Source organism: Vombatus ursinus, unplaced genomic scaffold, assembly GCF_900497805.2.
Source record: "Vombatus ursinus unplaced genomic scaffold, bare-nosed wombat genome assembly UNPS02014792.1, whole genome shotgun sequence".
NCBI classification, from domain to species: domain Eukaryota; kingdom Metazoa; phylum Chordata; class Mammalia; order Diprotodontia; family Vombatidae; genus Vombatus; species Vombatus ursinus.
In genome coordinates this window covers 12,634,591-12,650,770 of record NW_020954570.1, presented here as the reverse complement: position 1 = coordinate 12,650,770, position 16,180 = coordinate 12,634,591, and the positions used below count along the sequence as shown (strand labels likewise).

The window sequence follows — 16,180 nt, the reverse complement described above, 5'->3', positions numbered from 1 at the left end:
ATGATAAATTAAAATTAAACTAAACCCAGGCACATCCAAGGAACCAAGGTATAAGCAGAAAGACAGAATACTACAATCCTTGTTCACATAATTTGTTTCTTATAAGATCCAGAAAATGTATTAGCTTTGCTTATGCCTAACTGGTTGTACGTTACTAGAATTCTTCTGATATTCAAACTGAGAGCCCTCAAGTGGAGAAGGAATTAGATTTTGCATTGCTTTAAGCATGACTACTCAGCAAATACACTGCTTTAGGGGGCAGTACTCAGAGTAATGTGTGAAACCTACAAACAGGTATAATGGGTTTGATAAAATAAAAATTTCCTAATAAATTGGAAGAATCTCAAAGTGGAATGAAATGCTTCAAGAAACAGTGAATTTTCCCTGACAATACTAATCTTTAGTCAGTCAACAAGCATTTAAGTGCCTATTACATGCCAGGTACCATGCTAAGCATCAGTGATAGAAAGAAAGGCAAAAAGCAGTCCAAGCTTTCAAGATGGTTGAATGGGAGTCTAATGGTAGAAAACAACAGTATGTATACAACACAAGATATATAAAGAACAAATTGGAAGTAATTAACAGAGCCAAGGCAGTAACATAAAGGGAAATTAGGGAAGGCTTCCACAGAAGGTGAGATTGTGGCTAGGACTTAAGAGAAAAGAGAGGGGCAGGTGGGTGGTGCAAGTGATAGAGCGCTGGCCCGACTCTGGAGGACCTAAGTTCAAATCTGATATCAGACACATAACACTTACTAGCTGTGTGATCCTGGGCAAGTCACTTAACCCTATTGCCTAGCCAATAAAAAGAAGAAGGTAGAGAAACCTGGAGCCAATAAATGAGGGTGACTCAAATTCTAGGCAGTGATGACAAAAATGTCTGCAGTCAGGAGATGGAAACAGCAATGAAGTCTCTGTCACTGGATTTCAGAGTAAGGGGGGATCAGAATGAGGTTTTCTCTTCTTAGAAAGAAAGGACCAGATTATGAAGCTATGAAGTGTTTTGAATGCCACAGGATTTTATATTTGATCCTGAAAGTGAAGGGAGCCATTAGAGTTTATTAAATGGGAGTGGCATGACATGGTCAGACTTATGTTTTAAGATCAATTTGGCAGATGAGTGGAGGATGGAGTGAAAAAATTTAAGGAGGGAAACCAATCAGAAGGGTACTGCAGTGGTCCAGGTATGAGGTAATAAGGGCCTGCACGAGGGTAGCAGTGTCAGAAGAAAAGGGAGCATATACAAGACAGAATTTATGAGGACAAAAATGACAGGACTTGGCAAATGACTGAATGGGGGGGAGAACATCAGAGAGAGAGTAAGGAGTTGAGGATGAAAGATGGTGGGCTCTCATCAGTAACAGGAACATTATAAAGAGGAGAAGGGCTGGGGGGAGGGGCACACGAATAATGATTTCAGTTTTGGACATGTTGAGTTCAAGATATCTATGAGTCATCCAGTTCAAGTCCAATAGGCAGTTGGAGATGTAAGACTGAAGGTCAGGGGACAGGTTAAGGCTAGATAAGTAGATATGCAAATCATCAGTACAGAGATAAATCCATGGGACTTGATGAGATCACCAAGTGAAATAATAAAGAGGGAGAAGAGGGTCCCAAACATAGCCCTGTAGAACATTCGTGGTAGATGAAGATCTAGCAAAAGAGCAGACAGGTAGGAGGAGAAGCAGAAAAGAAAAGAGTCTCAAAAACCTAAAGAGAAGTGTGTATCAAGGAGAAGAGAATGCAAATGCTGCAGAGAAGCCAAGAAGGATGAGGATTGGGAAAATGTAATTAAATATGGCAATTAAGAGATCATTATTTGTAACTCTAGAGAGCACTTTCTACTGCATGATGATATTAGAAGCCAGACAGCAGAGAATTAAGAGAGAGTGGGAGAAAAAGATGTGGAGGCCCCAATTATATATGCCTTTCTGGATGAAGTTAGCCACCAAAAGAACAAAGAATATGGAATGAGAGTAGAATGGACAGATCAAGTGAGGGATTTTTGAGGATAGGAGAAACATGGGAAGGGAAAGAAGAATAAGTATTTATACAGTATTTACTATGTTCCAAGTACTCTAAGTACCTTTTAATATATATGGACAGATATAGATAGATATATGTATATATAATATGTGATAAATTATATATTATATATTTATGTGTTTATATAATATATAATTTCATTTGATCCTTAAAATCTTGGGATTTTACCTTGGGAGGCAGGTGCTATTATCACCAATTTACAGTTGAGGAAACTGAGGCAAACAGAAGTTAAAAGACCATCCCAGGGTCACCCAACTAATAAGTGTCTGAGGCTGGAACTGAACTCAGGTCTTCCTTACTCTAGGACCAATGTTTTATCTACTACACTACGTAGCTGCTTCCACTGTGTCACCAGCTGCCTCGATAAGCATGTCTGTAGGCAAGAGGGAAGCAATCAATAGAGAAAGAGTGAAGATCTGTGAGAGACTGGAGATGACAAAGGGGACAATCTTCTGAAGAAGACAGGATGAAATGGCATGACGTGTACATGTATAAAGGTGAGCCCTTACAAAGAGGACGGCTACCATATCATGTAAAAAAGGAGTGAAGGAGGAGATAGTGAAAGATGGGATCTGAGTCATGTCATGTCAGTCAATCAGCATTTATTAAATGCTCAAGATGTATCTGATTAGAGATACATGTAAGATGAGGAAAAAGAGGGAGCTCTCAGCAAATGGCTTCAAAATTTTCAGCAAAATCTGTGTCAAGATTCTCACCTGAGAGGTTTGGGAGAAGGATAGTCACTGGAAGCCTGAGGAATATAGAAAGGTTTGGAAAAGGCATTTTGGTGAGAGTGAATTTTTTAAAAAAATTCTTTTTTATTATGAACATAATCATCCCAAACAAAATTTCAATATATTGAAAAAATGGGGAGTGGGAGGGGCCTTGTTTAAAACCAGACTTCTATTTTATTCAGCTATCTGTTTTACAAGTGTAAGTGAATATATGCAGATTTTTACTACCTTGTTAAATTGCATATATGCGTTAATATAGATAAATAATTTAACAAGGTAGTAAAAGTATTATTCTATTTGTATTCCTTTCTGCATTTTTTCTGTGCATTAAAGTACATATATATAAAATCAATTTTATCACTGTTCATTAAGCTAGCCCACATCCAAAACTTCCTAAGTAGAAGTTCTCTCTTATAACAAATGTTTATCATACAGCAATATTTATAATACAGCACATTGGTCATGTCAACAAAGCATATTTTATTGGGCATCTCTTGTCTATTACCACTTTCTCAAGAGGTAGGAGGTATATTGCAACATTGGTTCATTGAAATTTACTATCCACTTTGATCAGAGTTTCCAAAGACTTTCAGTTATTTTTCTTCATTATATTGTTACTGTTATCGCATAAATTGTTCTCCTGGTTCTGCTCATTTTGATGGATGTCAGTCTGTACAAGTCTTTCCACTTTTCTCTGAATGTCATATTGGTTACATCTTACGGTGCAGTACTTATTTATTATAATCCTATATTACAATTTGTTCAACTATTGCCCAAATGACATGCACACATAATTTGTTTCCAGGTTTTTCCTACTACATAAGGTGCATAGTCTTGTACATATGGGTCCTTATCCCTGCCCTTGACCTCCTTGGGATATGTGCCTAATATGTTATAAGATTAAAGACTACATTTGGTTAAGTGCTTTTTGGTTGTTTCCAAATTTTTTTCCAGAATGGCCAAACCAATTCATAGCTCCACCAAAGTGTATTAGTGTGCCTGTTCTCCTACAACTCCAACAATTTTTTCCCCATCAAGCAAAGCTAGGCTACATGACTACTTATAGGGTATAGAAAGGATCCCTGTATGGATAAGTTAATTATATAGCCTCTAAGGTCCCTTCCAACTGTGAGATTCTGTGATCATATACACAAACACCTTAACTAGATGTGTTGGGATGGCTAACAAAAGCTTGAAAAATAACTATTAAATTAGCCCACAGTCATAAAAGGTTTAAATAGTTCACCTATAACTATAACGTGAGTTATAGTGAATACTCCTGTCCAAGAAACTACCTTTAGGATTCCTATAAACATTTGCTATTTTAACATACCATTCTACCCTTCAATTTAAGAAAGTTTTGCTGTATCTAATGTAACCACAGAGGAAAAACTTCCATTGACCTTATAACACTCTTACCTTGCGATCCCAACTCCCAGTAAAAGAAATAGACCCAAGTAAAGCTTTTACTTGGTTGGCAATATTCCTGATAAAGTGATAAAGTCTCATTTTACATGAGCAAATAAGTTTTGCTAACGCCATAGGCCAAGGGACCATACCAATAAGGAAGGTTGTGTGACCTATAAAAAAGCTGAAATATCCCAAAGCATAGATTCAGAAGCAGTAACAAGCTTCTTACCAACCAGGATGCTACAAAATCCAAAGTAAAGACTGAAAATTGAAGATCAGAGATAGGATCCCAAAAGCCAGGCCCTATGAAAATGAAATGCCACATATCAAGGCAGTCCCATCATATCTTTACTAGGTCAACTGTTTGCAGAGTGTATACCTATTGCAGGTATTACAAAAGAAAAATGGAAACAATTATCTCTAACTATGTGCATGGCTTTATTTCTATTCAAGGAGGAGCAGTGTTACAGAACAGACCTCAAAGGTGGGAGGGACAGATCACCTCAATTTACCTTGTGTTTGCCTGCAGCTCAAATACCAATGAACTAAATTCTCATCAACCAAAATCATAAGGAAAGAAGTAGTAACAACTTTCATTTAAATAGGACTTTTATTCCCATTTTACATAAGAATAGAACTTCAGTTCCAGATTTAGTTAGACTCCCTGAGGTTTTATACCTCCTTGTATGCTTGGGAGATAGCATGCTTTGCATACAGAAAGATGATTAAAGAATGTTTTGTACATTTTATAAAACCACATTTTAATGAATTGTTTTTACACCTCATAAAAACTATAATTATGGTAATTAGTTAATTCTATGTAGAATATACAAACCTATTCCACAGTCACTTCCAGAAAAATGAGCAAAATAACAAAATAAGCAAACAAACAAACAAACAAAAAAAACCTATGAAATTCAAGAAGAGCTGCAAAACTACAGACTAGGTCCAAGAGCCAAAAGCACTCAATATTAAATAAAATATATAAAAAATAAAGATGCTAAAAACTCACTCACTGTCTTCTGTGGGAAGAACCTGCAGGGAGTAAATCCATTCTATGATATCATCTTTGTTCACCACATCTAATGAATCCAACATATCCAGCCCAGAGAGTGCAAAAAATGCAATTGTCAACCTAGAATGTGTAGGGAAAAGGGCAAAATCCACCATAACTATCAAACCATTGAACTCCATATGATCACAGACAAAGATGAACTCATTCTAATTTTGCAATAACTTTAATAGTAATTTAATTCTGTTTAATACAATAAAAATACTTGCTTCTCCTATGAATCACATGATGAAAAAACATAGAGGGGCATGAGGGAAAACTGAGGAATGGGCACCTGAGAGCAAAACATGAGTTAAAAAACGCAAAAGTTGAAAAATAAGAGTCTATATAATCTTATTAATAAAAGAAAAAAATTATAATACATAATTACCAATATTTATTGAGAAGTTATAATGCATACAGAACAAGTCAATTTCTGTCCAATCAGCCAAAAACACTTTTATAGGGGAATGTTTCCTTCTTAAAAGTACAAATTAGACAAAATAAGTCACTTTTGGTGTTCATATAAACATACCAAGAAAGTTCTTCCTGTAAAATATATTTATATAGTATAAATTACATATCATAGATTATAAATTATCATAAAATGAACTGGAGCAATGAACAGAAACACTTGATGACTTCTAAAAAAAACTTTGATTCATCAAATACGAGCATTATCTCAGAACAGAGTAAAAATATTTCCCCAAATTCAACAATTAATCAGTATTACTTTTTTTGTGCAGAGCTTAATATAGCTAACTTCATCTCCTACTACAAATAAAATTAATATACAATATTATTTGCTATAAAACTATAGCTTCATTTTAGAATTTTAAGAATTTCTATGCATTTAACTTTAACAGAAAAATTTCTACTTCTTTATACACATTTTTCTGGTACCATCTTATAAGACCCTTGTTTTCCTCATTTTAAAATTAAAATGGCTAGATGATTTAAGGTCCCTTCATCTAAAATACAGAAAGCTAATACATGTTTAGGTAAACATATGCAACATTTCAGTTGACATTTTTTTTTTTTGGTGAGACAATCAGGATTAAGTATCTGAGACTGGATTTGAACTGAGGTCCTCCTGACTCCAGGGCCAATCTGCTCTATCCCACTGTGCCACCTAGCTGCCTCTCAGCTGACAATTTTAAAAATAGATCATACAATTATAGATTTAGAACTGGAAGGTATTTCAAAGGGATTTCAAAGGGGTTAGTGTAACCCCTTCAGTATACAAGTGAGGAAACTGAAGTCCTGAGATCACACAGGTAGTAAGTGTCAGAGGGAGAAGATTAAAAAACAAAAAATAGGAAAGAAGGAAACAAAAGAAAATAAGACCCAATACATAGTTTAGGGCAGTATAATAATCATTCACTAAAACCCTCGCCACTAAAAAGAGAAAAATGGTTGACAACAGGAAGGTATAAAAATTTATTTTTGGGAAGAGAGTATTCCGAAGTTTGGGGAATTAGTTGCCCTGGTCAATCCCAGGACTAGCACCTATATAGGCTCTCGGTCAAGACAAATCAAAATACACAGAGAATAAGGTTTACAAGTTTACCTTCTGTAGCAACTTAAAGGTCAAATCCTTTGAAAGGAAGTACCTTATTAAACAGCTGTTTATGAAGTACTGATGACATTACCTCCATTCATAAACTAATCCAGTCTAAACTTTATCAAAGTATTACTTTATTCAAATGATTCTCTTTCTACACAATGATAAAATACTGACTCATGATTAACAGTAAGGAAAAAAAAAAACCAGCAACTAGCAAAAGTGATTATTAAATTTCTAAGGTCTTGGAGGCCACTTCAAAATCTTTTCTTAAAAGGTATACGCTCAATTTAGTAAGTCAGTGTTTTTATACCTTACTCCATACCACCTGTATTTCAATTAATAGTTGATTTCATCTGGTATATTATTATAAATGCTAAAACACCTCCCCCTAAATGAACTTCCCCCAATAGCTGGTCTTCCTGTCAGAATGTCCTAATACCTATTTATAATACCCAGAAATTTTTAGCCACAAAAGAAATAGGACAATGGAGGCTAGGGCCAACTGGATGTTCTACAAGGTCTACCTTTTCTTTCCGTTATCAGAATACAACAGCAAAAAAATACAATAATAATAATACAGTAAAATAAAACAGATCCCTCAACCATTCACAGAAAAGAAACTCAGCTCAATATCATGATTTCAATAGCTATGTTTTTTTTTACTTAAATTTATTACAAGACATTTTAGTTAACCAACACATTTATGGCAGAAAAGGAAATCAAAAGGAATTCGTATTTGTATGAGATCTCAGATTAGTGGGAGCAGAATAAAGCTAATAATAACCAACCTACATTTCAATAATTTCCTTTTTTTTAGTAACTTATTTGATTAATCCTCCCAAAGTACTTATTAAAGGGACAGAATAATATCACTTGCCAAACTAAAAGAAAGGTATAGAGAACTAGACCAAAATCACACACAGGAAAGCAGAAAAATGAGACATTATCAAAAGTTTAGTCTGGGACTCCCCCTAGAGTCTCTCTGAAAACAAAGTCATTTCATTTGTACCAGCAAAAACACAGGAACACAAAGATTACTATACTAGGTAAGATCTTTTCTTTGACGAGTGGCACCTGAAAGTGCTTAGGATATAGAGCTGGTTGCTCTCTAATCAACTTAACAAAGGTTAACAATGTATCTTAAAAAACCCTTCTTTCCTTTATTAATCATGGGCTTCTCAACTATCAAGATCTATTTACTCTTCCACTACACCTCAGATACACACTTGGGTGATCACACTCCTGACCTTGCTTTATCTATCAATCAATCAATTATTTATTAAGTACCTACTACGTGCCAGGCACTATGCTGAAGTCCTGAGGATCCAAAAAGAAGCAAAAGACAATCCCTGTACTCACAGAGTTTATAATGTAAAGAACCCAAAAGCTTTGCATTTCCTTAATCAAGAACACTGATCATAACCTTCTACCATTCCATCTATTATCTCTTTCCCCTAAACCTATACTTCATCTTCACAATGACCACCAATTCTTCTACTTTTCAGTTCTTTTCCATGTAATCACTACTGGTCTGGCTACCCTCTCTTCACTCCTTAATCTTACTCTTGTAGTGAATCTGTCCAATTATACTCCTCTCTACTCTCAAATGCCACGTGTGCTATTATTGTTCATCCTCTGCCAAACCCCAATTCCTGGATTACTTTCAGTTTGCCACATGTGCTCCTACTCAAGTATTGATGAATAGAATTGAAGTCATGAAACCAAGCTGGCTGGGTCCACTAAACATTTGTATTATCTAATTTCAAAGGGGGTTCACTATAGCAAAGGCAATAATTTTACTTCTCCCTGAGTCTCCATCTCACTCCAGTGACAGTATCAAACTGTCCCTTCTCTCAAGAGTTCCATAGCATTCCCTCTTCCTGCACTTTCAGCTGTAAAACCTAACCTCATCTCACACAGCCAACACATGAACTATTCCAATAGCTTCCTGACTTGAGATTTCCATGCCTTCCCATACCAATCCATCCTCCACAAAGCCACCAAAATAATTTTCCTAAAACACAAATCTGACCATGTCATTACTTTACTCATTAAACTGCAGTGACTTCTTATCACCTCTACGATTAATTATAAACCACTGTATTTAGGTCTTTTTACAACTTAATGGCATGAGGTGAAACTATGGATAGTATTGGATATGGAGTCAGGAAGACCTAAACTCAACTTCCATCTCAGACACTTATTAGCTGTGTGACTGCAGGCAAGTCACCAACCTAGCTCAGCCACAATTTTCTTATCTATAAAATGGAGCTACAAATAGTACTTATTTCCCAGGGTTGTGAGAACCAAATAAGATAACAAATTGCATAAAGACTTAGCAAAACTTAAAAGTGCCTTCCTCCAAATAACTTTGTATTTATTTTGCATATTTACATTCTGCACGCTTATGTCTTTATCTTCGAACAAGTAATATATTACCAGTAAAAAGTAAGTTTCTTGAAAGCTTGTATTTGTATATTTTGTCTTCTATACTATTTCACTTGGTGATCTCATCAGCTCCCATCTCATCATCTTTATGCAGATGACTCTCAGATCTACTTTAGTCTTAACCTGTCCAGTGCTCCAGTTTCACATCTCCAACTGTTTTTCAGACATCTTGACCTGAATGTCCGGTAGACTTCTTAAATTTATTAGTTCAAAATTGAACTCATTATCTTTCCCACCAATCTGCCCCTCCCTATCCCCTCTTTCTAACTTCCCTATTACTGTCGGTACAAGTCACTCAGGCTCAAAATGGTGATGTCATCATCCTCAAGTCCTCTCTCTCAACTACTACGAGCAATCAGTTGAGTCCTGTCGTTTCTAGTTTTCTAGGGTCTCTTCTGTGCCCCCTTCTCTCCTTTGACATCGCAACCACTGTGAAGCAGGCCCTCAAACCCTCCCCACACCCGCCTGGACCGCTGTAATCGCCGGCCGGCCGGCCTCGGGCCTCCCCGCAGCGGTCAAGCTCCTCTTCCTGACCACGGCCACTCTTCACCTCCCCTTCTGACCACTCTCCTATGTAATAAACTCCAGAGACCCGCTACTGCCTCCAGGCCCCCAGGTAAAATCCTCTCGGGCTTTCAAAACCCTTCCTGCTCTGCCAGTCTCCAGGGACCCGGCCCCGCCCGGCCTTCCCGCACCGGCTCGCGGCCTCCTCATTGGCTGGCCGTCTGCCCGCATCCCAGCTTCCCCAAGTCCCGCCCCAGTGCCCCTCCCGCCGTCCCGCACACACCCCGCTGCACACAGCAGTCTGCGCGCCGTCTCCCCCCTGACGTGGGCTCCGGGGGATCAGGCGTTTTCTGGGCCTCTCTTTGTATCCTCAGCGCTTGGGCTCCCGTAAATACGTATCGAGTGGCCTGAATCCCTGCACGCCTGACCAGTGCCTGACACACAGCAGGTGGCCTGCCTAAGGTCACGTCGCTGAGACGCCGCAGAACCGAGGCCCTCGCCCAGCTCCACAGCCTCTTCCCCCGCAGCGCTCAGACCCAGGAAAATGCCAACCGCGGCCGCCAAGCCTCCCTCGGGCAGTGATTACCTGCTCGTTTCGAGGGAAGAATAGCGCTCGGGCAACACCTGGAGACAGCGCTGGAAGAATCGGACATGCCGGTCCCGTAAGAAATCGAGCCGCTCCACATCTCCGTCAACCAAGGTCAACCGCTCCCCCTCCGCCGCCATCTTGCTCCGTATCAAGTACCACGCCTCTCACCGGAAGCTTTTCAACCTCGGCAGAAGTCCCGCCCCTCCCCCCCAGCGCCGACCCTGCCGTCACATGACGCCCGAGGAGCCGGGAAGGTGTCTCATTGGTTGCCTTTGAACCGTAGAAAGTTTAAAACTCTCCCGACCGAGCACGAGGTGCGAGGCTGGGGCTTCTCCCCCAAGAATTTCAAGCCCTCGGCCCACGTGTGGAGAGCTGGGCGTGCGAACTGTTGTGTAACCTCATGAACAACACCCCACCCCACCTCATTGGCTGGTTTTTGCCCCAAGCAATTACAGGGGCCTGAAAATGTTAACAATTCTAGTCTTCGAATTAAGTTAACCACAGAAACGATTTTGAGAAAACTCCATCCCATTTTAGGTAGCTCCTCCCGTTTACAGACATGCTCAGCTAGCTCTCCCTTCCCTACCATCCCCCCATGTTCCCTCCCTCTCCCTTCTTCCAGAGTCAGTAACTTATGCAATTTAGAATTCTGAGGGGGAAGTGACTTGTCCAAGGGCACCAAGCCTGTGCTGATCTTGCCTACTCTAAAGCCAATTCCGCCATTCTACAAAGCACACACACACATTTTTAACAATCTGGACTGCTAAATTAATGGGAAGCTAGGTGTCCCGGTGGCTAGTGCACGGGACCTGGAGTCAGGAAGACCTGATTTCAAGTCCAACCTTGTCAGACATTTACTATCTGTGTGATCTTTCCAAAGTCACTTAACCTCTGATTGCCTTAATCCACCGAAGAAGGAAATGGCAAACCACTCCAGTATCTGCCAAGAAAAGTTCATGGGCAGTATGGTCCACAGGGTTGCAAAGAGTCTGACACACTGAACAGCAACAGCTGACCTCCCTGCCTTCCCCTCCTCCCCAGCATTACCTCCTCCATCCCCAGCAATCTGACTTGTCTTTCTACCACTCTTTGGAAATTGTTCATTCTGAGGTCAGCAGTGATCTGATCACCAAATACTTTGCTCAGTCCTCATCTTTCTTGTCAAAATAATCTTTCTAAGGCACAGGTCTGACTATACCACTCAATACCACACCAAAAACTTGCAGTAGCCCCCCATTATTTTTAGGACAAAATGCAAATAATATAAAGCCCTCCACAATTTGGTTGTCATCTACTTTAACTCATACCACTCCACTTCCTGAACTCTCCCTCCCATTTCTTGCCTCTGGGACCTCCTCAATTTCTTGATTGTACTCCCCCACCTCATCTTCCTGTCCAAGTATCCTTGTCTTCCTTCAAGAATTAGCTATTTTACCACCTCTCTTAGGCTTACCCTGATGCCTCCAGTTCATGTTTTCTCCTCAATTTTCCTTGTTTTGAATTTCCACCTCATATCAGAACATAAATTCCTTGAGAAAAAGTATCTGTTGCATTTTTGTCCTTCTTTGTCTAGCATCTAACACTGTGCCTTACATATAATGGACCTTAATTAATGCTGGATTGAATTTTACTCTTCTGCACCACGAATGTCTCTCCTGCCTGATATTTCTACCTAACAGCGTCTTGATATCTTTTATGGGTTCCAATCCCATTAAATACAAGTGTCCTCCAAAGCACTATGGTCACCTTCGATGTCTTGGAAATATCCTCCATTCTCACAACTAACTCCATATAAATGACTTCTAAATCTATATATCCATCTCTTTCCTGAGCTCCAATCTTGCAATTCCAGCTAAATGCTGACAGAAAGAATTTCTCTGGGCCTCAGTTTCCTCATCTGTAAAAACAGGGGGTTGGCCTAGACATCCTTAAAGTCCCTTCTCAACTCTTTTTATGATTCTGTTATCTCCATCTGGATGTTACGGATTGTCTACAACTCAAAATGTCCAAAATCTGATGCTCTTTCTCATGGTATTTTCTGTCACTAAGACTTGGAACTGCAGAGACTTTATTGAATCTTCCCTCTCTCTTCCTTTATACTCATATCAATCAGTAAGGTTCTGTTCCCACCACAAATCCATCCTCTCCACTCTTTGCCACTATCTTTTAATCAAAGGTTCATCTTTTCCTACTTATGTTAAGTTTCCTAACTGTTCTGACTCCATTCTTTCTCCTCTCCTTCAGACAACTGTTAATCTTCCTAAAAGACAGACGTGATTCCTGCTTAAGAACCCTGTTGCCTGAGATGAGATACCAGGTACAGGGACTAAGTCTGCAAAAGGTCTTGGCCCTCTTTTTTCCCTACACACTCTTGACTTGTTGACCTTACCAACTTTCATGGTTTTAATTATCATCTCTATGCAGCTGACTTCCAGAGTGCTAGTTCCACATCATCAACTGTCATACATTTCAAACTAGGTGTCCTGGAGTTACCTCAAAATCAACTTGTTTTTTAAAAACAAAAATTCATCTTTCCCCATAAAACCACTAACCCTCTTCCAAACTTCCCTATAATTGTCACGGGGACCTCTATTCTTAGTTAGTCACTCAGGTTCACAACCTTAGTGTCACTATGAACTCCTCACTCTCCACAGCTAGGTGGTACAGTGGGGCTACAGTCAGGAAGACTCATTTTTCTGAGTTAAAATCTGGCCAGACACTTACTGTGTGACCCTGGTTAAGTCACTTAACCCTGTTTGCCTCAGTTTCCTCCTATGTAATCTGAACTGGCAAAGGAAAAGGCAAACCATTCCAGTTATCTTTGCCAAGAAAGCCCCAAATGGGGTTATAAAAAGTCAGACACAATTCAAACAACTGAATAACACCAAAAATCCTCACAAAATTTCACAAATGTCCCCTTCACTCACCTCTTGAACTACTATAATAATAGTCTCCTGATTTATCTCCCTGACTCAGCACTTCCCCACACCAACTCCAATTCATCTTACCCAATTACCAAAATGATTTTCATATAGTATTAATAACAGTAGGATCACAGAATTTGAGAATTGGAAAGGACATCAGCAAACCTTCTTGTCCAACCTATAGGTGAAGAAATTTCTGCAATAACATAGCAGACAAGTGGTCATGAAGCCTCTACTTGAAAACCTCCAAGGAAGCCACTGCTTCTCAAGGCAAGCCATTCCATTTTTGGACTCCATTTTGGGCTCTAATTGTCTAAAGTTTTTCCTAAGATTAAACCTAAATTTGCCTCTTTGCAATTTCCACCCATTATTCCTGGCTCTGCCTTCTGAGACTAAACATATAATCAGATTCCTCTCCACTGGGCAGTCCTTCAAACACTTTAAGTATCATGTCTCCCTTGAATCTTCACTTCTCTATTTCCCAGTTCCTTCAATTAATCTGCATATTACAAATATTCAAGACCTTTCACCAACCTGATTGCCCTCCACTGCAGACTCTCTGGCTAATCAATGCTCTTCTTAAACTGTGGTCCAGAACAGAATGCAATGCTGCAAGGGTTGACAAGGACAGAGTACAGTGAGACTATCACCACCCTCATCCTCGAAGCCAGGCCTCTCTTAATCTAGGCCATGATTATATTAATTATTTTTTGGTTGCTACATCACATCATTCACTCCTATTGAACTTACAGTTCTATAAAACCCTTAAATCTTTTTTGTAACAAATGTTAACTGAATTTCTCCTATCTTGTACCTGTGAAATTAATTGTGACCAATTATAAGTGCTTATATTTATTTCTTTCAAATTTCATCCTTTTTCAGTAATCATTTTTATTACAGTGAAGAAGTAGACAACAAACTTGGCAGGAAGATTTTTTGAACTTGTGCTGTCTGTCAAAAAAAAAAAAAGTCCCCTATTCAAAACTTAGTGGAAACACCTCCCAGAATTTGTGCTTCATCTTCAAGAACTCATGGACTCTTGCCTCTACTTGTACCACTGGCTTAGATCAACACATTTTAAAATGAAATTTTATCTTTCAAGGCAGCAACAGATTTTTTAAAAGGATAAAGTCCCCAAATGACCAAATGTATTTTCTTATGACCGAGTTAAGTCCTCAAGAGGCTGTCTTTAGCATCCCTACTTACTATCAGCCTGCATCTTTCTCAGGAACAGATTTTATCCAAAATTTTTCTGATAGCCTTACTGTTACTGCCATGGCCTGAATTGGTTTTTCTCTATCATTCCCCTCTCTTCACCCCACTCCCCAACTTATTTTCTCCTATTAGAATGTGAGTGGGCAGGGACTGTCTTTCTCTCAGCTTGCATTTGTATTCTCAGCCCTTAGCACAGTCCCTAGAACATGGTAAGCACTTAATAAATGCTTGTTGATTTGATTTGGATCAGAACAGCTGAGTTTGATACAAGTTCTTATCATTTCCTTCAAGAATTAACTTTTGGGGCTTGAGACAAACAATAGGAGCAGGTAAGTAGCACAGTGGACAGAACACCTGCCCTGGATTCAGTAAGACCTGAGTTCAAATCTGGCCTTAGACACTTGACACTTACTAGTTGTGTGACCCTGGGCAAGTTATTTAACTCCGTTGCCTAGCCAAAAAAAAAAAAGTATATGAGACAAACAATACCTGGTCTCATGTTGGGGTACTCTTCAGATATATTTTTCACCCAAGGAGCTTCTGATTTAAATAAGTGAACCATTCTCTTCAATAACAATATTAATAGGAAAGTGAGACCTTATCTTGAATGAAAAATCCATGGTAATGCCTTTGATCATATTTGGCATTTTACTGTAGATTGCACGAACTGTTACAAGTTCCCTGACTTCTGGGCCACATGTGGTGAACTGTTTTCTGTTCTTACCAAGGAGACTAAGCTCAACACTGATCAGATGGAAAAATTGCTATGTGGGATTCTTTCAGAGAGATGTCAACATTTTCTGGGATGTCAACAATCTGGCCACTTAGAATGGTCTTCATTTGTTTGAATGGGCTGAAGAGAGCTGATTTTCACCTTATTAGATTCTGTACAGTGCTCAAGACTGTCAAGATTTTTTTTCTGGATCTGATCATCTTCTGTGTTCACTATCCCTCCCAACTTTCTGACCATATTGTATATGTCTGAAAATGCCACCTCTACTACTCAGTAAACTATAGTGACTCTCGGATGATCAAATGAGATAACGTAAGTAAAGCACTTTGCAAACCTTAAAGCACCATATAAATGCTGGTTATTATCATCACTATTGTTATTATTATTACCAACAAGATAAAATAAAAACTCCTTTGGCACTTAAAACTCTTTACAAACTGGCCCCATCCAGGTTTTGCATACATTACTCTCCTCCTTCATACACTGTTATTCAAACAAATTGGTCTTGCTATTCCTTGAGCACAACATTCCTGTCTCTATGACTTTGCACTGGTTCTTCTCCATGTCTAGAATGTACTCCCTTCTAACATTCACCTCTTGGAATATCTAGTTTCCTTCAAGACTCAATTCAAGGATCACCTTCAATATGAAGCCAATTCTAGTCACCCCAGATGCTAGTATCTTCATACTATCACAGATTTATAGCTGGAAGGGACCTTAGAGATTATCTAGTCCCCACATTTTACTGATTAATCAACCATGGTCCAGGAAGGTGAAGTAATTTGCCAATGGTCACACATGCAAGTAAGTGGCAGAGCTGGGATCTGAGCCTCAGTCCAGTGATTCCAACTTCAGCTTTCTTTCCACCATACCACACTTCCTCCCATCCTTTGTACCTGTTTTGTATGAATTTATACATATGCTCATGTGGTTAAGAATGTAAATTTCTTAAGGAATGAG

At 39.0% G+C, this 16,180-nt stretch overlaps 1 protein-coding gene across 2 annotated transcripts in view; it reads right to left on the bottom strand.

Moving 5' to 3' along the window:
* Nucleotides 1-10,487, bottom strand: part of PGGT1B (protein geranylgeranyltransferase type I subunit beta) — a 60,490-nt gene extending 50,003 nt beyond the window's left edge. The window contains exons 1-2 of one of the 2 annotated variants that reach the window (XM_027869192.1): nucleotides 10,346-10,487; nucleotides 5,206-5,324 (exon numbers count right to left, since the gene is read on the bottom strand). In XM_027869192.1, coding sequence (XP_027724993.1) covers nucleotides 5,206-5,324; nucleotides 10,346-10,485 — 259 coding nt within the window. In that variant the 5' untranslated portion in view covers nucleotides 10,486-10,487. The remainder of the gene's footprint in view (nucleotides 1-5,205; nucleotides 5,325-10,345) is intronic. The other variant, XM_027869193.1, reaches the window with a different exon arrangement.
* Between the last annotated feature and the right edge of the window lie 5,693 nt (nucleotides 10,488-16,180).